This window comes from Tyto alba, unplaced genomic scaffold (assembly GCF_018691265.1).
Source record: "Tyto alba isolate M040663 unplaced genomic scaffold, T.alba_DEE_v4.0 Super-Scaffold_11, whole genome shotgun sequence".
NCBI classification, from domain to species: domain Eukaryota; kingdom Metazoa; phylum Chordata; class Aves; order Strigiformes; family Tytonidae; genus Tyto; species Tyto alba.
In genome coordinates, this window is record NW_024881273.1 from 1,228,932 (window position 1) to 1,251,244 (window position 22,313).

The 22,313-nt window shown below is 45.2% G+C and overlaps 1 protein-coding gene across 4 annotated transcripts in view; it reads left to right on the forward strand.

The window, feature by feature from the left end:
• Positions 1-657: 657 nt before the first annotated feature.
• Positions 658-22,313, forward strand: part of NR6A1 (nuclear receptor subfamily 6 group A member 1) — a 93,922-nt gene continuing 72,266 nt past the window's right edge. For 2 of the 4 annotated variants that reach the window (XM_042786739.1, XM_042786740.1), the window contains exons 1-3: positions 658-833; positions 12,859-12,900; positions 20,304-20,363. In XM_042786739.1, the coding sequence (XP_042642673.1) occupies positions 761-833; positions 12,859-12,900; positions 20,304-20,363 (175 nt within the window). In that variant the 5' untranslated portion in view covers positions 658-760. The remainder of the gene's footprint in view (positions 834-12,858; positions 12,901-20,303; positions 20,364-22,313) is intronic. The other 2 variants (XM_042786741.1, XM_042786742.1) reach the window with 2 other exon arrangements.

Genomic DNA, 22,313 nt, shown 5'->3' on the forward strand with positions numbered 1-22,313 from the left:
CCCGGCCCGGCCCGGCGGCGGGGAGGAGCCGCCCGCCCCGGCCCGGCCCGGCCCGCCCCGCCCCGGCCCGGCGGCGGCACCGGCCCCGGGAGCGGCGCCGCGGCGGCGGGGGGCGGCGCGGTCCCGCCCGGGCGGAGCTGGCCGGTGCCCGCCCCGGGGCCGTCCGGGTTTTCCCTGTACCGGGGCAGCCCGCTGACCCCCGGACGGGTCTGTCCGGTATCCCGGGCCGCTCGGTGCGCCATACCGGCGCTGCCCGCTCCCTCCCCGCGCTGCCTTTCCCGGCCCCGCCGGTCCTCTCCCGTATCGAGGCGGGTTCCCCGGGACCCTCCCCGGGACCCCCGGTTCCCCCCCCCCCTCCGGTGCCGCGCTGCGGGCTCGGGCGCCCCCTAGCGGCGCGCCGGTCCCGGTGTACCGGGCGGTGTTTGGCGGGGGGGGGGTGGCCACCGGGCGCGGCCGGCGCGTGGGACCGTCCCCACGGCGCGGGCCGGGGTCGGTGGGCGGGGCCGGGCGGAGGGGCGGGGCCAACCGGAGCCGGTAGGGGCGTGGCCGGGCGGAGGCGTGGCGGCCCCCCCGCGGGGACATCCGGGCGGCGGGGGAGGACTACAGTTCCCGTCGTGCCCCGCGGGTGGGCGGCCCGGCCCGGCCCGAGCGCGGCGCCCGCAGCGGCGGCTCGGGCTGTCAGCAGCGGCCATGGGGCAGCGCGGCCGCCGGGGCCCCTGAGACCCGCCGCGCCCCGGCCCGCCGCGGCCCCGGCGCCGCCATGGAGCTGGAGCCGCCCGCAGAGCTCCCGGAGCCCCGTGCTGCCGCCGCCGCCAAGGGGCCGCCCCGCAACGGTGAGTGGGAGCGCGGGGGGTCCGGCCCCTCAGGGCCGGGGGTGGGGGTGGGATGGCGGTGGGCCGTGTGGCGCGGTAACGCACCGGAGCGCGGGGCCGGGGGGGCTCCGCCTGCCGCGCCTCGGCCGCCCCCCCCCCCCTCCCCGGGTGCCGTGGGGGGAGCGTGTGTGTGTGTGTGGGGGGGTGGTGGCTCCCGGGGGTCGCAACTTTCCGCGGTCGTGGGGCACAACAAAGGGCCGCGCCGGCAGCGCGCGCTGCCGGGGGGGCGGGGGGGGTGTCCCCGGTGCCGGGGCATCCCCGGTGCTGGGGGGGTCCCTGGTGCCGGAGGGGTGGGGGGTCCCCGCCGCTCAGCTGCCGCCCGCGGGGAGAGCGCGGGGCGGGACGGGCGGGGACACGCGGGGCTTCGCTGCCCGTAACGAGTGCCCCGCTGAAAGCGAGGGGTTTCCTGCTGATTTACCCTTTCCCTCAAAAAAAAAAAAAAAAAACCAAAAACCCAAAAGCCCAACCGCGGGGTGTTTTTCCGTCTGAATCTTCTGGTGGAGCCGCCGGCCGCCCCGCGGGAGGGCGAGGCGCGGGTGGCCGTGCCGCTGCCCCGGCTCCCCCCGGGGCTGCGGGCCGCGGCCCCACGCGTGTGCCGCGGGGCAGGGCTGCTCCGTGCGCCGCTGGCCGCGGGCCCCCCCGCGCACAAACCGCGGGTCGCAGCCGCCCGGGCGCTGCCGCTCTCCGGGCGCGCTGCGCGGGGTGTTTATAGGCACCATTTGGGACGCTTTTACACTTCCAGTATGCAGATACCGCATCTGCACTTGAATGTCCCTGCCAATTTTTATGGTTTACGATTGCATTTTACCATCCCGAGGTACTCTTTTCTACAAAGGATTTGCTCAGACAAAAGAGTCTTCTTATCAGGCAACATCGCTCGGCATTTGCTGGTGCAAGCGTTACCAAAACATACGCGGCGCTGGCAGTTAGAGAAATGGATATTTCTATAATTACCCTGAAATGTAATTTTGAATTGTGTCCCTTTGTGAGGCTGCTAGAAGCACTTTATTCCTCTCTTAATTACGTCTCCAGTTGGTTGAAGCGTACCTCTCATCCTTCATACTTTTTGAGCTTTCATTTTGAGAAGTGTCTGTTGCTTTCGTGTCCCTAATAATACAAAGATACTAACACTTTGTCTGCGTTGACTATTTTTCCCACAGATATGTGGAATTTTGGGGGGGGAATCTCTTTTGATTCATCAGATTAGTTTTAAGAGTTATTTGCATGCCTTGCATAGCTGTTTTATGCGTTAGACGTTGTACCTGTGGCTGCAGTTAGTCTTTTGAATGGATGATGTAACAACCTTTTACTACTCTGCCTTCCAAAATGTGAAATACTGGCACGGTGTTGAGACATTGCTTGACCTTCAGTCTTTCTAAAGCCTGCTGCGGTGGGGGGAGGAGCAGAAAAGATTGGCTTGTTACTTTGTTGGCTTATAAAATATCTGCAAATGGTAATGGCAAATGAAAAGTTGTGACATTTATTCATTTTTAAGGAAGATTCATCGCGCTTTTGATACTCTGAGCTACAGCATCTTTGCTGTTTATGACAACTGTTAAAATTGTATGACATATATATTTATTCTGTGTACCTATATATAAAAGTAGGATTATATTCTTGGTGGCTATGTTAAAATCATTAATGAACTTAAGCTCTGCACGTGGCTTCTGTGTTAACCCTGAGTAAACTGCTGCAAGTTTATTGGTGTCTTCAGTGAAAGAAGCCTCAATAACTTTGAAATGCAGTTACATGGTTCCGTTTCAGCAGTTATGGGCAATTGCAGCCTCGTTATTGAGGGGGCATTTGACATTCTTAGACTGTAAGATGATGGCTTTTCCTTACAGATTTGAGTACATCCCCCTCCATGTAAGAAATTTACTTTGTCATCGAGCAAATCGATGGCATTGAGTAAAATGTTTTATTTGATAAAATCATTTCATGAGGGCATTCACTTTTCCTGTACTATTAGCAGTTGTTTCCCAACAGGGTCCCATTTAGGACCAGTTTCCCTATAGCTTCAGTTGGGATCTTTTTTCTTCTGATTGAAACATGATGGCTTTTACAGTTTTAATAATTTTATATTTTAACTAAAATGGTGATAAAGCAGATTATCTAGAATTGGACGCTTTGTGTGCTATGGTCTTGGAAAGATTTAAGTATCAGAAAACTACTTGAATTTTGTGTTCCCTTAAAATTATCAGTTTCAGATAGGCAGATTGCTAATCTGGATGAACTTCATACCAGAGAGAAGAAGAAAGTTGTGAGAGCACAAAGAATGTGAGGTTTTCAAAGAAAAACCCCACTGCTTGCATCCCTTCCCTTTCTACAACGCGCTCAAACTTTACTGGTGCACACTGACATTTTTAGTGGTTCTTTATGCTTGATTGCTTTGCATCTGAGATAAGCCTTTGCTTAACAAAGACTATTTCATTGATATAGTTAGGTCTTAGTTTACTTGCTATAAACATTTCTTTGAAGATTTAGGAAGAAAAACAAATTGAGTTGTCGAATGGCAATGCTGCTGAAGTCAAATGTCTCTGAATAAACAAGAAGCTACAGTGTTATTTTGACTTGGTATTGGCTTGTTGAATGTGGATGGCTCTTGCTTTTGTAAATAATAGACAATAATAAGTAATAGAATTTTGAGTTTGGGTCTATGATGGGAAATAAGTCTTGTAATTTAGGAAAAATTTCCTTAGTTTGGTTTGATGGTAAGATGGAAAAATAACTCTTGGAGTAAAGTTGGAATTTGGTATTGATGGCTTCTGTAGATCATTAATCAGGAAAATGGGTTTATGCATGCCTTTTTGTACTAAAAACAGGACTAGCAATGTATGTTCAGCAGATGCAGTGGGTGATGTGACACTGCAACAACAGGATTTTTTCCCTGCTTTGCTATAAAACAATATAAAGATAACATATTACAAAAAATGAGCTAACTTTTCCATCTAGGAGACTATTTCTTGATTGCTGTGAAGCAATAGTCATCTTTGTCCTGTCTCTGGCAAGTCATTTGTGATATCTCTTTTTTTCTTTTTTTTTTTTTTTTTTTTTTGGCAGGGGGGAATGGCAAGCAGTTTATTAAATTACTGTTCAACCCTTACATGGCGGTAGCTTTGGATAAATGCATTTACACTAGCATTCTCTGAGAATGAGAGCACAGTTTATCCTGTAGATAAACTGCCTATTTAAATAAAGCCTTCAGCAGTGTAATCTGGTAATTCTAATTAAGTCATTTACATAAAGAATTGGCCTAGGGTTTCATCAGATGGTTGCTGGTGAGCTGAAATGCATTCTTTCCCTCCAGCTGTATTAAACTAGCCTTTTGATCCTTTCATTTTTTAGCCTTTAAGCCAGAGTGGTTATCACTTTGCAGAGTTAATTGAGAAAGGGAAGTTGGGGGATGAGAGGACCCTTCGAGGTTTAGCTTTAGTCTTAATTATTACAGTTCTAATTATCTAATTAGAAGACTTCCAGATTTTATATGTTGATAAAAATGATTCCGTACAAGTTTTGTTAGAAAGAGGAAATACACCACTGATAGGCTAACTTCAGTGAAGTTCTTTATTGGTAAATGATTACCAATAACTTATCTTGAAAGCAGTATGTGTCTGGAGTATCTGAATTCTACTCCAGCTCTTGGATAAGGAGGTTTCATTTACAAAGGGTGGACCCCGTGCCCTTCAGGGAGCATGAGTTACATGTCTACCTTCCATTGCCTAATCTTCCTAGTTATAGGCTTGTATAGGTGGTGAAATTTAAACTCAGGAGAAGTGTCTGGTCAGTGTGAAGGACTATTTTTTTTAAGCGCTTTTTCCCTTTGTGGATACATCTGAAAAAAAAAAACAACCCAAAACCTGATAAAAATTTGCCAAGGCTCTAATGCCAGGCCTGACTACAAACTACTGTGATGTCCTTGTCTCTCAGCTGAAACTTGATGGAAACCTTAAATATTTTTTGTGGAAATAAAATCCAGGATTGTGAAGCCTTTGGGACTAAATCTCAAAATTCTCTTGTCATATAGAACCCCTTCAGCTATTCCAGCAGGAGACAGGAATTGCAGTGGTGGTACATATTTCTGAAGGTGTACATTGTGCTCAGGTCAGCGTGGTGGATTTTCTGTGCTGTTAACAAGCCAGCGAGAGGGTTAGTCTCTCTGAAACTATAAATGAGCACACTGCTCCTATAGATGTTAGGGTTTATTCTACTTGATTGGTGCTGACTCTGGCACTACTGAGAAGCACAGGGCTTATCTGTGGGAATTGTTCTGGAGCCCTCAGATCACGAAGCCAAGTGATTAAATGACTTTTGTGGTTGTAGTAAAAAAAAATCTGAAAAGAACTTCTGGTTTCTGAAAGTTCTGCCAAACACCAACTTGTTCTCCAAAAATCTCTTCATTCAGTCTCACATCTGTAACTTGACTTCATTTGGCAATGCTTACAAAGAAATATTCCCAAGTATATTGTTACTTCAGATGTCTTGTGTATGCTTTTGCCAGGAGACTCCGTCCTGTGCCTGTTCTATCAGCTGCTGTAAAGAAATGCCCTTCCTGTGGATCCCAAGCAGTGATGATTCTTACCGGCAAATAACTTCATGTGGCGTTCTTGGTTACTGAGGCTTTGGTTTAAGGGGAGTGGCAGTCTAGCTGATATCTTGGCTTATTTTGCAGTGGAATGTAAGCTCGGGGCTTGATTTTTTAAGGTAGGCTTTTTCGGGGGTTAGATCCAGGTGTCAGTTCAGCCGGGCTGGGGTCACTTTGCTCGGCCTGCGTTGACTGAGCGGTTTGGGTACTACAAGAACTTGGTTTTGATCTCTACCTTACTATTGAGAGTATCCTGGATTTGTTGAGATCGTTCCAGTGTGTTTACGTACCCCAAAGGTATGTTTTGGGGGAAGATGAATACTGAACACAGTCACAGAAGCATCCAGCTCCTCCCAAGCGGGCTCTGTCAAGGTGGTATTCTGCGGCACGGGCTGGGAAGGTGCTTTCTCCCAAACCCCTACAGCTGAGCTGTACTTTGCTGCTGCAGCTCATACCAGCTTGTCAGCACACAGGCTCGGTTGCTTAAAGCACCTGTGGGGAGTGGTCATGGAAGGCTGGAGGCTTCTACACAACAGCAAAGCTAGAACTGTTGGCAGGAAGAGCTTTTTCCTGGTAGTGTTGTATGAGCTAGTTGAAATCACAGCAGTCGTGGTAGAGCTGTGGGTTTCTGATCCTCTCCAGCAGCTTGCAGTCTTGTGATGAAACACTGATTTGGGTAACTTTTGTGGTGTCAGATTATTGCTTCTTGAACACCCATAAAAACTAACTGTTATTAATTACATTGTCTGATTTGAAATGAAAAGTTTGTGCTAACTATCAGATGCGTGGAGACGGGTTTGAAGATTCATCGAACTCTGGTGGGTTTGTGCTGATGACACTGATCCAGCATGCAAACTGGGAATTCATAGCTTAGCCTCATCACTGCTTCATTAGAAATTCTTAATCAGTGCTTGCCAACCAGAACGCTCTTCTGAGCTGTAAAGTTTGTTTTTTCTTGAAAGTGTGTGTTTCTAAAAAAGGAAACCTAAGCTCCCACCGGAATGGGTCTCTGCTGGTCCTGTTGCAGTGTTTTACAAAATGGAAGAAAACCAAGGAAATGTGCATTCAGTGCTGGTGTTGTGTAATAGCTCGCTACCACCAATTCGCAGTAGCAAGCTAACAGTGCAGTTACTCCATGCCTCCTGCTTTGCTTGCTGGCTTTGTGAAGCTTTTCTTTGCCTACTTCTGTTTTCCTGCTTACCTGATACATGCTGTACGGGTCTGTCACCTTAACACTTGAGTTGACCTTTAGTATTTCACTTTGATTTACATAGGGCCCCTGCTCAGTGAACTGTCCCTATCACAGGATGATATCCATAAAAATGACACTTCCTAGTCTTGAAAAAAAATCCCCAGGCCCATTGGAGACATGTGAAAAGGACACCCAGCAGGAAGAGAGGCCCATGGCTTGAAATATTCATCAATCATTTTCCTGGCACCAGGAAACCAATCAACTCTTCTAAGGGGTAGAGCGTAATCAATCACACAATGTGGGAAACGGGGATCTCTGGCCCTACCAAAAATGTTCCTTCATGTTGACGGGAAAAAAGTTTGTGTTTGTGCTTTTTCACAAGTAGTAACTTATACCCTTGGTATAAAGGACTCTGTCTTTTGTAAGAGAAAATCTGTGTAGAAAACATTTTAATCTTGTATAGGCAATTTAAGCTTGAACTAAAAATTTTGTTTCCAGTGATGTTGAACTATGTTTTCTTTCAAGATTTTTTTTTTCCTTTACCTTTTTGTAGCTGATAGGTGACGGTTTTGTCTCCTGTTCCCAAATCTGTGTTCTGCAAGTGGCAAGTACAGCAGTCTGTTTTTTATCCAGAGGATAAGAATTTCTAAATTTTGCTCTTTCTTCATGAAACAACTGAAGTTTGAAATAACTTGTATTGCAAACTGATACTGGGGAAGAAATGCACCTCTGGATGCTTGTCGTCTTTTTCTGTCTTTAAATTATTATGTTAAAAAAAATACATAGGTTGCCACATAAGTGAACAGTAGTTGTCAACATCTGTAGGGTGTTTTATTCTAGCAAGTGCATAGGGATTATTTGAATTCTTATATTCTAGTAAGATGCTATAAATTGAAAAAAAAGAGTTGTTTATAACTTTGTTCTTTCTGTAGAAACATCTGCAATAGCTGCTACATAAGAAATGCCATAATATTTATGGTTAAATAATCGGCAAACAGATTGCTAGAATTCCTTCACCAGGAAAACATTTCTTGCGTGCCTCGTAGGAAATCGGAGGCATTGAGCTAACGGCTGCAAGGAGCTCTGGCTTAGTGCTGCTCCGCTGCTGCCCGCTCGGAGCCTGGCTCGGGGCGTGCGGGGGGCAGCGCTGGCCCCGGCTCGGCGGCTGCTGGTGTTGCTCCACTTCAGTGCTCCTTTAGTTGGGGGGATGACACAGATTTGGCTGTGCGATTCTAATGCTAGGTCCGTTTTCTATTTCAGTAGCTGCAGAAAGTTGAAATAAATGTCGTAACTTTAAAAAGGCTGGCACTTCAGTCCTTTAGAAATGTCCTCGGGAAGTGCCAGTTTTGCCGCGGTGGGGGGAGGCCCCAGGCCTCTGTGCCAGGGGTCTTTTGTGCTCCTGCTCCCCCGTGGGCTGGCGGCTGCGGCTCCTGGGCAGGGGGGCAGAGGCTTCTCGGGGTCCCCAGCGCCGGGGGGGGCGCCGAGCAGGAGCCCCCGGCCTACCTCAGAGGGAATTCCCGGGGGGCTGGGGGGAACGGCCGGCCTCCTCTCTGCTGTCTGCATGGAAGAGATGAGTCAGGACTTCAGCGACTTGTGTCAAACATTAAGTGCATTTTCCTGGCATACAGCTGTCTTCTGTAAAACACAGGAATAACAGTAAATGTTCCAGTGCATCCTATAATCTGCTGAGAAGGAGCACTTCTAACCCTTAGAGCTTGAGAAATGCTGCATCAGAAATACTCTTGACTTAAAGAAGTTTGTCAAATCCTCAGCGTTTAATATACATCTTTAAATGATGGGCTGGTGTGGTTTATTGGACATAGCAAGGCTTGGAGTGTGTGGATGTAGCTGGCAGGTGCCAGAGGTGAGCCCGCAAGCCCTGCTACAGTTGCCTCAAGTATTAAAAATGGTTTGTACACAAAGCATGTGTATAACAATAATGAGTAAGATTGCCAGCTGCTCCTAAACACTGAGGACAAAAATCCCTAAATCCCTGTTAGTAATTAAAAGCTTTGAAATGACCTTGAATCTAAATCTGTCTTGAAGTAAATTTATGACTTTTCTCCATTGCAAAAGAGGTTAGGTACAACAGTGTACTGTGCTGTTTGGTAAAATGTTTCATGGCAGCCTTGGATAACACTGAAGATCAGAAATAATCACAGTGCAGTTGAGGCACAAAATGGCCATGTGGAATGCCTGCAAGAACATCTCTCTCAAAAAAAAAAAAAAAAAAAGGGCTTTATGTAGAAATAACCAAAGAATAAAACTGCATGCTCACACCTAACTACTTGGAAATTTAATTTTTTTGAATATTGCTGTAATGGCTTATCCTACTTAATGAGAAATCCAGCTGGATATTTAATACCTGCTTTCAAAAAGAGACTCCTTTTCATAGTCAGTAGAGGACCAGAGTGATTTGTCCCGTAAGTGTCTGAATTTAAACAGTTTCATCTCTACTGTCAAGAGAGTATCATTTCTGGGGGCTGTTGCTCTGAAAGGGTGCCATTCCATCTCTGCAGCTTTCTTATGGAGCTGATGGTATCTTTGAGGTTTTTTCTTAGTTCAGCACTAGTCTGGTCTAAAATGATACTGAAACCCTCTTTCTTACTCTTTTGAGCTATTGCCTTTTGGCTAGAGCCCTGATTATCAGGAATTTTCAAACTCTTTCTTATGGAAGTAGTCCTGTTTGTCAGTAAGGAGGATAAACCCAGGATAGACTGCTAAAGGATAAGCTGTAATGTTTACATACCCATCTTTTTCCTGTGTCTAGGAAGTTTGTATCCATGAAAATATCCATAGCTTTAAAATGGAGGGTTTGCTCTAAATTTAAGTGAAATATCTGGAGTGGAGCTGACTTAAGTGCTCTGGAAGCTCCTGCTGTAGGCATTCCCGGGCATGTCTTGTGCAGCTTGGCCCTCCAGAGCTCCAGGACAGCACTACAGCCATTCTCATCCTATTCAGTCTGCTAAAGATCAGGTCACACTGGGATTATTTTTTCTTTGGTTGAGTAAGATGTGTTTGAGCTTGGACACGGTCTGTGGTTGGGATTGGGGATGCAGCAGGCTCGTGCTCGGATGACAAGCCTTACCCCACACCGCTGGCCAAGCAGAACATGGCCATCTGTGAACAGCAGGGATTGCCAAGGTGGGAGTGTTCTTATTCTGATTTGCAGAGTGATTAATTTCTAATTAACATATGAGGCGAGAACTCGAGAGTCTCTGGTTTGTAAGTATGAAGATGTCCAGTGTTGTTGAGAGTTGCCACAGGAATAATATCAGAACAAACGTGTGCTGTGGTGGGCTTCTGCCCTGCAGAGCCTTGCAAAGGGTGTGCAGGAGTCGTCCACCTCGCCGAGCAAGCGCTGCGGGAGCAGGGTGGGTGAGAGGAGCCCCAGTCCCTGCTGGAAGCTGGCAGAGCTGCTGGGTGCTTATCTGCCCTTTTTTGTTTCATGGACTTTTTCCACTTTTTTTATTAAATCAGTGGAGATGCCTGAGCTGAAACTATGCCAGTTGTCTGCAGCAACTTGTTCTGTTCCTTGTTTAAAGCTGAGAATGCTGTCAAGTATGACTATATATTCTTGGGGGGTGTATGTGTAGTAGTTAATGGCCGTGCCTGTGTCTTGTCCTGCCTTGGCTGGCCGGACTGAAGCCTCAAAGAACAGCCTTGTAGAGAGGGAGCAGCCCCTGGGGTAGCACCGTGTGATGCCTTCCCAAGGTTTGCTGTGCTCTGTGGAGGCCGCAACATCCACCTGCAGAGCAAGAAGAATACAAGCCCATGATGGTTCTTACCACAGGAGCTAAAAATTAAGCTGCAACTTTAAAAGCATGTTAATACTTGTGACTCTAATCAGCTGAAGTACACTCTCCCCATGCTGAGAGGCTTTGCAGATGAGCGTGCTACAGGTCAGGTAGCTGGAAGGCTCACGTGGATCCCCAGCAGATACAGATGGAATACTGAATCTTTCCTCACCCACACACATAAGTAACATCAGCCTGAATTGCCCCTCAAATGAAATTTTGCCTGACTTCTTTTAATTTGATTCGCTGCCCATTGAAATCACCAGCTCTCTCTAGTGCTTGTTTTGTGCTTTCAGGCGAGAGCGCGAGCACCCTATCACAAGCAGTAGCTCCTCGGCTCCGGCGATGATTTGTTTTGAAGTGGCTGACTGCCGGAGTGTGCACACTCCAGCTTTGGGCCCAGCTGGGGTCTCTTGCTGTGGGGGCACGCTGCTGCGGGGCGGCTGCCGTGGGTGCTGGGTGTCAGGGTGGGCGATGCCTCAGCAGGGGCCGTGCAGAGCCCCCGGGGAGGGGGCAGGGGCTGCACCCCCGGACGGCTCACGAGCAGGCCCTGGCTTTCCTGCAGCGGATGGTGAACAAGCTGTGTGCGCGTACGGAGGGGAGATACGGGTACCCTTCCCATCTCCAGCTGTCGGTACAGGGGGAGATGATTTACTGACGGGCTAATTCCTTTAAGCTGCATTTTTGCTGCTGCATAAAAAAATGGAATGGTAAATCACAGCTACTGAATGTTTACCCTGGCTTTGGAAAAAACGTATACAATGCTGAGCTTGAAACATTTTTGTTTGCTCACCTAGTAGATTACTTGACTTCAAAAGGAAGAATATAGATAGATTTCCCTTAGCAATGTATGTAACATATTTTAGAATTATAAAACTTGTAATCGTATGTCTTAAAACCTGAGATTAAAAAAAAGCAGAATTGTACACTGCCTTTGTGTGGAAACCAGCAAAACATGAACTCCTCTGTTTTTATAAAGTTAGATTAGAATAGAATTAAAATTTCAGATTGGTCTTCAGAGCAACAGTGTACACTAAATTCACTCCAAAATGATTTTCCCCTTGAGAAAAATGGGAGCTTCCTTCTTTAAATATGTGGGTATTTTTCCTGTATTTAAGATAACTTTCTAGTACAAGTGGAGACAAATACCTGCAATTATCTAAACATTAGTAATGATGCTTCTATCCTGAAGAATATTTTCTAGCTGTCAAACAGTTTCTGATTTGCTCTTTAAGATTAGATCCGTGTTACCACAATTAAAAGCTAATGAGAGATGTGGCATCCTGCAAAATGAGATTATAGCAGTAGACAGATGTGGCTGGAATGCGCCCCAAAGAGAAAGGGAAGTGTTTCTGGAATTGCAAGCAGCAGGAGCTAATACGGTCTGCAAACATGACAGACAGTAGGCAGAGAGGTAGGTGGGGAGAAAGAATCCAATTTCCCTCGATTCTTGCCTGTATGTAATCCCCATCCCAGGGAGGCCAAATGCTTAATGTAAGCTTTTCACTCCAAGAAACCCCAAGACACTGGTATTGGGAGGGCTGAAAGGGAAGTACTCAACGAGACTGGAAGGCTGCATGTCACTGAATTTCATGAGCAAGATGCACAAATCAATAATTGAAGGAAACCATTTTGAACAGGGTGTAGAACTCTGATATTCCATAGCAGGCATTATAGTCACAGCAAGCTGACTGCTGTCTGGGTCCGGGTAACTGTGAAGTTGCAGTATAGCAGGCGCTTTTATCTGTTTTCGGGGGGCAGTTTAGGGTGTGTGCTGGTCTGATTGAGAGGACTCGGGTGGGGTGTGGGGCTGTCTCATACGGGTCCCAGAGCAGAGTGCTGGCTCGCTGCAGCATTGCCCCGGGCATCCCGCAGGCACGGGCACCTCTGGGTTCATCCCTCTGCTGCTGAGGGACAGCTCATTCATTGCAGTTGTCACTGGGAGCCACAAACCGCTTTCAGGTGGCCGACAGGAAATAAAGACCTAGCAAAAATAGCTATATCCATGCTGATAAATTCAATGTTAAGCTCATTCATTGATTTGGTCCTCATGTGGCGTGCAGTGAGAGCTACAGCTCTGGTGACTGATACTTACAATCCATCATATTTCTAAAACGTGTCACTTCCATCTGCTGAACCATAAAACTTTGTAGGTTTAAATACAGAATGCCAACAGTAGCTTTTAGATGATAGCGAGCATATTTGCTGCAATCCAAGCATCTAATTTCATAATTGAGCATTTTAGGAATGTGCTGTACCTAGGCAGCTGAAAAGCTTTTTCCCTCTAATGCTGTTTTAATGTCAATTATACTTGCAGTGGCTGATTTGGATGATTCAGTCTTTCTGTGTACGTGTGGTAACAATGAGGAAACTTGTTTCAGTGTGTAGTGCTTACACCTATTTTTCACATTCTAGGATTCTGTCGAGATCCTCCCACAGAGCACGATTCATCCACTAGTAAGTACTAGTTAGTTCTCTCATCTCCAGGCTAGTGCAGCAAGCCAAGTCCTGGTAGGCATTGGCAGTGTTCAGCTGAAGGCCATTAGAGTTAGAAGCTGTAATAATACCGCTACTAATTAAAATTTGAAGATACATGCTGTTAAAATAATTAACCTTGAGGTTAGGGGGAGAAAAAATCTGCTTTCAGACTCATTACATGTCAGTATTCTCCAGGATCCCAGTTTGTTAGTGCCATCCATGCACTAGCTGCTGAATTAAAAGGGAATGTTACCTGCTTTGTGGTGAGAAGGTCCATTTACAGTACTGTTTCTAGCCTGATGCGTTGGCTGGCGTCTAGCACCACTCACCTCTGGGAACACTGGCTAATTTGCACCATGATTTCTGGCATATTCTGCATGTCATACTGTGCTATTATTTATCGGTAGATGAGTATTACCCTGGGTTGATTATCAGTGGCGACTCTACTCTTGTATAATATCAGTTAATTCTGTTTTTTAATGTAGGTAATTCTAGTGGATTCAATAGGTGGATTTTGCTATCGTAGTATGCCTGGTGTTGGCCAACACTTTCAGTGATTGAAAAGTAAATAATTTCCACAAATCTACAGAATGATTATGCAATTCATCTTTCAATATTGGAGTAGTCTGGCCTACCTGGTAGGCAACATCCTATTAAACCAAAATGTTCTTCAGGTGTAGAAGATGCAAAATTTCATGTCTAGGGACGGACAGCATGCCTGTGGAATGGGGCATTGCATGCTGATATCTTAAATTACTGGGAATTGCCCCAAAAGATTGAGTCAGGCTGATAGTCTTGGTTTATTCAGCTTATCAAAAAGATTGAGAGTAATTACGCTGTTGAATTACAGCTGCAGAGATAGTATCTTGGATAGTAAGAGGTTCCTGAAGAGAAGACTCGATATAAATATTCAGACTGCAAGCGGAAACTATGAATTAAAGTTAAAAATACAATTTCAACTGAATGTAATTTTTACTATTGTCTATTACTTCATTTTGTAGCTTTTTTGTCCTCAAGTCAGGATGGAGTGCCTTTAAAAACAGATGAGCCTTGTGATTAAGGGAAATACTGTATTCTGAAATCCTCATTTGTCTGTGATAATTGAATGTGAACATACACTGTGGTACTGATGCTCTGCTTCAATGCTTAAAACCCCAGCTTCTTCAGGAATAGTTTAGTGTTTTACAACATGTAATTTTGGTTCTGAATAAAGTGCTTTGAAAGTGAAAGGAAATGCCACCAAAAGATTGTAAAACTCTTCAGTATTGATCTGTGGAGAAAGATTTAACGTGAATATCAATTTACAGGCAAAGAAACTAGAATGTTTTTAGTAAGACATATTTCAGTCCCCTTTGAATGAATACCCAGTGCACGTGGTGAGCTCTTCTGATGGCTTGCACTAAGTGACTGAACATCAGTGCATTTAGGACATGCCTGGAGGCTTTCTTCGTCATAATTATTTTTCTAAAAAGCTTTGCTTCTTGACTGCGTACTAAGTTTTCTCTTTCCGTAGCCTAAAAGTCTAAGGTAAGAGGCAACGTTTCTATGAGCCCCCTTCGGAGGAGTGAGTGGGCTGAGAGCAGCCCTAGTGAACCTTGCTATTACCAAGTGGTGGCTCGGGGAGCTCCCCCGTCTGCACCAGCCCACCTCCCAGGAGCGCAGCCGGGGAAGCAGTCGCGCTCAGCTCAACACGGGCGCCGAGCTCTGTTCCAGAAAATGCAGGCGGCTTCTGGAAACCTAGCCCGTAACGTGTGGGGTAAAGCTGATACCACAGCAACACGCATCTCCTTTCTGCTTTGATTTTTGTGTCTCGGGAGGCATTTCAGGAATCCTGTGACTTTTGATGGCATCAATAAATCAGATACCACGCTGGCAGAATTTTACTGGAATGTAAACAGGCATTTAAAATAACAATGTCTGTATAGTGTTTATTGAGGAATACAGTGCAGGTATAGCTCTTTAGGTAAATGGAACATGAAACTGCTGTGAATGTTTCCTTTCAGTTATGTCAGTAAGCAGGAACTGTGATTGTTTTCCATGTTAATGGAAATAATTAAAAATATTTATCATGAGATGACCTTACTTCCCACTCCCACTCCTCTTTCCAAACAGCATATGTTTTCAGTGTTGAGGTGAGACAAGAAGCTCTACCTAATGTAGGGGAAAGGGGAGGAATGTCTCTATAGTAAAATTTAGCTGATAAGGAATAATGAATCACCTTTAGCTCTGCTTTGCTGAGTAGTAGCTGATCTGGGGAGCTGCAGGCTGGTCAGCCTCATCTCAGTCCCTGGGAAGAGTATGGAGCAGATCTTCCTGAAAGATGTTTCCAGGCTCTCGAAGGTCAGGAAGGTAATTGGGAATATTCACTGTGGGTTTACCAAGGGCAGATCACGCCTAACCAACCTCATTCCTTCTGCAGTGAAATGACTGGCTCCCTGAATGAGGAGAGGGGAATTTTTGTCATTAACCTTAAAGGCTTTTGCTGGAGTCTCCTGTATCATCCTTGCAGCCAAACTGGGCTACAAGGCAGATAGAGGTGAAAAACTGACTGTGATGTCTGGTTCAAAGGGCAGCGGTGAAGAGTTCAACTACTAACTGGTGGCTGGTTATTTTGTGGTTGTCCTAGGGACTCAATATAGGGGCCAATGCTATTTAGGAATTTCATCAGCCACCTGGATGATGGGATGGAGTATACTCATCAAACTTGTAGATGATACCACATTGAGACTTTAGAGGGCACAGCTGCTGTTCAGAAGGACCTTGATAACCTGAAGGAAAGGGTTGATTCAAACTTAAACAGAGACAAATACAAAGTTCTGCATCTGGAATGTAATAACCCCATACATGGAATGTAATAATCCCCAGGCTGGGGAGTAACTCTGTGGAAAGGACCCAAGGTCCTGGTGAGCCTCACGACTGAGTCAGTAGGGCGTGCTCGTGGTGATGACAGCTCGTTGCTTGTGGCTAGGCAGGAGGCTGAGGGAAGCACATATTCCCCTCTGTGGGACACGGCAGAGTCACATCTGGACTACTCTGTGCACATCTGGGCCTCCCAGCAGAAGCCGGGTTGAACTGAAGTAAGGGGTGCTGAGGTGGCCGGGGGCTGGGAGCCATGCCAGCTGCGGACAGGCTGAGGGACCTGCATTCGATTAGCTTGGAGGAGGCCAAGTCAGGAGTAATGGGCAGTCTTCCAGTTCTTTAAAAGTGACTATAGGAGAAAATGGAGCCAGGCTCTTCAAAGGTACATGGCAAAAGGCTGATGACAAGGGTCAGGAGTTGCAACCGAGGAAATTCCTACGGGATATTTTGGGGAGGGGAGTAAAAGCTTAGTGGAAATGATGCAGCACCGAACAGGGGTCTGTCCAGAGAGGCCGTGGACATCGCTGTCCTTGGAGTCTTTCAAAGTTTGAGTGAACAGACCCCTGGCCAAGCTGATCCAACCTTGAAACTAGGTCTACTTCCAGTGTGTGGCTTGACTAGCTGAGCTCCAGTGATGTCTTTCAACCTGAACTATTAAATGATAATAGAAGTATAATTCTACTGAAAGGTCTTAAGGATGTTGTTGCGCAGAAGTTTTGATGCCTCAGGTTCAGCTTTTGGAGGGAGAAGTTTATAATCCTGTGTTAAATTATCTGCATTTCTTCAAGGTTAGAATTCCTATTTTTAGCATGCATATTTCAGAAAGTCTTTCCTGAAATGTTATCTAACTTACTGAGATTTTACTATGAAAATGTCCTGTTTGCAACCACACAAGCACCACTGCAGTTTTAGCAAACAGATCCCTGTGTGTGATTGATCTTCAGCAGGCTAGCAGCTGGTTAGAAGCAGTGGAAGATGATGCAACTCACTGAATTGGCATGTTCTGCTTATTCTGATGTTGGGTATTCCTGCGTTTGTTCAGGCTACCACGTTTAACCTACTGTACTCATCCTGTATGTCAGATGACAACCTTTGGGGAGGGGGTACCAAAACTCATGTACTGATATCTTCAAAGTCCAATGCTATGTCACAGGTTCAGGCTAAGTTCATTTCTAGGAGTAGCCCATATACCCCTTCAATTAGCATAAACAGGGACAAGGGCAGTCAAAGGTCAAGAGAAGTTCAAAATAGCATAACCTCTTTTTGCTAGTGTTCCCAAATGTTCCTAATCTTGCAAAGTTCCTCAAGCTGTCCTTGCCGTCGTGTTTACTAGACAATTGTAAAAGTCAGAGAACAAGGCCTGGCTTGATACAAGGGAAGTTAGAAATCGAGGGGTTGAGAATAGGTAGCATTGTTGCTTAAAACAGGAGAAATAATTGATTTATGTTATGGTGGCCAATTAGGCTGTAAAGTGAAAAACTCTTAAAGAAACCCTGTGGCTTCAAGGGAACTTTTCTGCTCTGATTTCTGCTCAGCAAATAGGGGTACCCCAATAAAGGTCATCAGCTCCATGAGCTAAATTATTAATTCCTTTCATGCCACTCAGGGCTTGTAAACAGTATATAATACAACAAAACAATTGGCACTGTTCACTTACTGGGCAGAGGAGAGGTCAGAGGGTAAATAGTTGTATTGGCAGCAGCTGTTCTTCATAGCTGAGCAGACTTTTGTCCTTTTCATCTTTTAGAGCAAACCAGTTTCCAAAATTTTAGCCAGTTGTTAATCCATATCTCCTCTCTTTGCTGACTTGTTTTTAGGAGTTTAATGTGTTGCATATAATTATGAAGACAACAAGAGCTGGAGGGGAGGGTGAGGGGGTTACAGATGAGAGAACAAACCCAGTATTGCCATGTTTCAAAAAGAGCTGTTTGAAATTTTTTTAATATTAACTTACATAGATTAGAGAAATTTTAAAATCTACATATTCAAGGCAAGTTGTAGGATAAGTACTTGCACTTTTATATACTTCGTAAAAAAAAATTCTGAAGTATGATTTTGAGATTAATAGGTTATTCTGCCAGTAGCACAAGAACAGAAATGTTGAGGTGTTACTACTCTTCTGGTACTGCTGACTTGCCATGTTCCACGTTCACACAGCCTGCGAGCTCTCGGCCAGCAGCTGAGTCCAGTGTCTCTTGGTTTACAGCAGCACTTGACAGGACATTGAGGCAACTCTGGTAACTTCAAACTTGAACAGCTGGACAGCTGTGAACGTGGTGTTAGCCTTGGTGAACGTACTGGAAATAGTAATTAAAATATATAATTTCAAGCCTGAACTGAAATTATCCAAGGATAGCCTTTAATGTGCCATTACAGTGAACAATCTAAAACTGCAGGACTTAAAAATGCACACTGGCTTTCTCTAAATGCTTCCCGCTCAGAAATTTCTCTTCAGAAGGCACATGCATTATTTAGTTGCTTTTTGAATGATACTTGATAAACTATTCCAGATGTTTGCAGGTGTAGCTTACTACTCTAAGTGACTGTTACTCACACAATGGCTTCTCAAGTGGTACAGACCGCTGCTGGCTGCTTGGAGCCTGCTCCTTGCCATCTGGCTGGCTTGTCGGGCAGTTGACCTCTTTTTGCCAGAGAGCAGCAGGTAACCTTTAAATGACCATCTGCTAATCTGTTACTTCAACCTTTCTGAAAGCTGAGTTGTGCTCAATACCGATATTTACACAGGCTGAATCTTACCGCTTCCCAGAAGAGTAAAAGTAACTTTAATGCTGCACTTTTTGGGTTGTTTTGGCTATGCATGAAAGCATATCTAGCTTTAAATAGGAGAAAATACAGAACCCTTTCCAGGTTATCTGAAATTGCTATACTGCATATGAAGAATCTTTTTTTACTTATGAAAATGTGTGCAGTGTATGACCTGCTAGCTCTTTCAGAGGGTTAGCAATTCCTGCATTAGAGAGACTGCAGTATTAAGGTGGAAGATGGGAAGACGCAAAATTAATTTTTTTTTTCTCAAAGCATATTAGAGACCCGTAAAGCGCACTCCAGAGTGCGACTGTTGGAAATGCTGCAGTCTGGCTTGTTGGATGCAACTTTCTGAGCACGGGTGTAAGATCTGCGAGGAGCCAAGTGAGATTATAAATTAATGTTTAGATGTTCTAGGCAGTAAATGTCTTGATAATTCAATGGAGAATAGGACAGAAATAACCCGGGGCATTTCTGAATAAATCCACCATTGTGTGTGCTGCTGTTCTTGACTGTGGCTGCTATTCAGCATGTTAAACTAAAGCTGCTTGCTTTGTGTGGCCGCACTGAGCAGGCTTCTAAGCAAAGCGCTTGCTAGGTGTGGCAGGAGGGTGAAGTTAACGTAAGTGTGGTGCTGCGTCTGCTCTTCCTATTCTGTAAAAATGGTCTGCTGAAGTGTTTACATTTGTTTGTAGTTTGCCTAATTAGAGCAGAAGTTTGCACTTTTCAGTGTAAACAGTGGTTTTCAGAGAACTGCCTGCTGCAGAATAAATGGGAATTGTAAGAATGTGAAATGCTGGATTTGGACTGACAGCAAGCCCTGCCCGTGGGCTGAAGTTACACTGCTGGGGCTGTATTCTGTGGTTAGGAATGTCAACATCTAGTATGCATTTATTGCATCTTAAAGCTAAATGAGAACTATAGAAAATATAATTATGTGGTATATAGTAGGATCAAAATGATGGAGTGACTTGTTTGACTTGGGTGTTTGTGGTGATGCTCTAAGGGTGAATGTGGGTTTTTGAGAGACATCAAGCCCCAAAGAATGTATCTTTCTTTTACCTAATCTTAGGTTAAAACTGACCCTGTTACTGGAAGATGGTTCTTTCCTGGTTTGGGTCCCAGAAACGTGGACCCTTCCTAAAATGCAGAGGACGTAGCATTTAGTTCAGATGAAGTTCTGACTTTGGGGTTTTTCACTGGCAAAGCACAGGAAGGTAGTTCTATTTATCCTTTCAGCTGTTAGAAAATAAAGCTTTTGGACTGACTTGTATGCAGAGACACGTGTTTCTGATACTGCTGCAGATCAAATGCCAGCATTCTGCATGCCTTGGAGAGATCCCCTTCCAGTCAGGAATCTTTTGAAGGTGCACTGGACGCAGATGGGAGACCATCATGTCCTTTCATTCCACAGTAATGCTTCAATTGCAAGGTGATACTGTATACAGTTTAAAGCTGCTAGAATTCAGAATTGCTTTGTGCTGGAAATTGTTCTGAATTGATACTTTGAAACCATTGCAAGTTACAGATTTCCAACATGACTGCTTAGAAAAGTAGGTCTGCACATAATGTGTATGAGAGAGAAATATCTTAAGAGGGAAGGATGACACTGTTACAAATGAGCTGCTTCTCAAAGCAGCTTCCCCAGGTGATCCAAGATATGCATATTCAATTTAAATGTAAATGAAAGTTTTCAAAATTAAGGACTTCTTGGTAACATGCACATCACAACTTTCTAATTTTCACTTTCCCATTAGCTACAGATGTGGAGCAGATGAGTTCCTCCTCTCCTGTCCTTCCTATGAACTCCATGGGCAGTAAGTACCCCTTTTCTTGCCACATGAGGTAGAATTTCTCAATCTGAGATAATACAAAGATATTAATTCATACTTCACGTTAGAGACTTCTCAGAGTTTTAGAGCTAATGCTTACTCATGGGGGTACAGATTCCCGTATCTGATAGTTGATCGGTTCTTTCTCACAAAAGTAGCATAGACCAGGTCTGTACATTTTTACACCACCAGAATGCAGGTTGCGTAAGATCATGTAAAGTACATGCCTGTATGTTAGGGATAGAGACACTTGAAGTGCTGGTAGATTCTGTTGACATGAAAGTATCTATCCTAAGTGTTTCAGTACTATACTTGGAAATCCATAGCCTGGAATTTCTCCTGAAGCTGAAAGCAGTTGGTGAAATCCTCTCCAATTTCACTGTAATTCTGGGCTTGTAACTTCTTGAGACTTTAAAAATCTGAGCTGCTGGACACCTAAAATAATATGAATTCAGAATACTTTATACTCCACCTAGTGGTATTTGCTGTGTCCACGAAACCAAATGCATTTTGCGGATTATGTTCCACTAGATGGCAACAAGCCCTTGTCACACTGGTGGAAGTTACAGGCATAAATACAAAACAACTGTGCTCATTAGAGAGATGAGCTCTGTGCAAATTTCTCATTTAAAGCAACCTTTCATGTAATTTTTTGGAAAGTCTCTGGATTTTTCAAATGTGGCAGGCCATTAACTGACAGCTCATTTTAAAAACAATGTTCAGATGTTCAGAACTGCTAAAAGCTTTCCAGAGTCAGGATACTGTCTTTTCCACATGTGTCACTGTGCTGATGGACTTGCACTTACTTTTATTGGAGACCTTTGAAGCTTTGGAGAACTGTGGTTCCTCTACAATGGGAATATATGGTTCCTTCCTTTATAATGAGAACAGTCACGTAGAATGAATGTACGGTAGGCTCCAAGTTGTAAACACGTGTGCAGTTATTTGCTTGTTGATTAATAAAGCACACTTGTAGGCATCTAGCTAGGTTTTCATGTAGTTGATCACTTTTATATGGACACAGATAATTTCATATGTGTATGTAGAATAATTTAAGTTGCTGTTTAGACACATGTATAGTTTATGAAGATACACTGGCTAATGCTCTGTTGAGCCTTTGCAGTCTGACACGGCTCAGATTTGCTGCCTTCAGGCATCTCGTGCATTAAAAGGTACTCAAAACTAAATTTTCCACAGCATTTTCACGTCAGAATGTATCTGCCAAATACTAAAAGCAGGGCTAACAACTGAATGACCCTCTCTTTCCCTTCAATAATTGTATATTATTGCTAGTCTGAATTTGTCTAGCTACAGCTTTCATGTCTGTAATCTTTGGCTACACTGAAAAATGCTTGTCAAACTTCTGTTCCCTATGAAGATATTTATATAAACTTTTGATAAAATAAATAAACCGAGCTCCTTGAGTTCTTTTGATGTCTTCCTGTCTTTCGATCGACCCGTCAATGCCGGTGGGCAGGCCGAGCGGCAGCAGCGGGGCTGTGGGTACGCTGGTGGGCTACTGGGGTCCCTGCAGCTGCTCGAGGGGCCGGGGGGGCACGGTTGGGGCAGCAAGGCCCCTGAAGCGCTGCAGCACGCTCGGCCGGCGCTGCCCTGCCCGAGCCTGGGCGTGCGGATGGGTGGGCCCTGGCAATTCTGGTTCTGGGAGCTCTCCAGCCCCAGCTGGCCGACTGCTGTGGTGGCAGCACCGACTGTGCCAGTGCTCAGCGTCATCCCGACGTGCTCGGCTTGGCCAAGGTCCGGGGCCGGCGGTTCTGGGGGCGGTGATCTCTGGTAGGCAGCGAACAGTTGGTGCCAGAAACATCTAAAACTTCCCAAGCATGGATTTTGAAAAATTCTGAACATGTCTGCTAACCTGTCCTAGTAAGTTTTTTTTGTTTTTTTTGTTTTTTTTTTCTCGCCTCTCTCATTACCAAA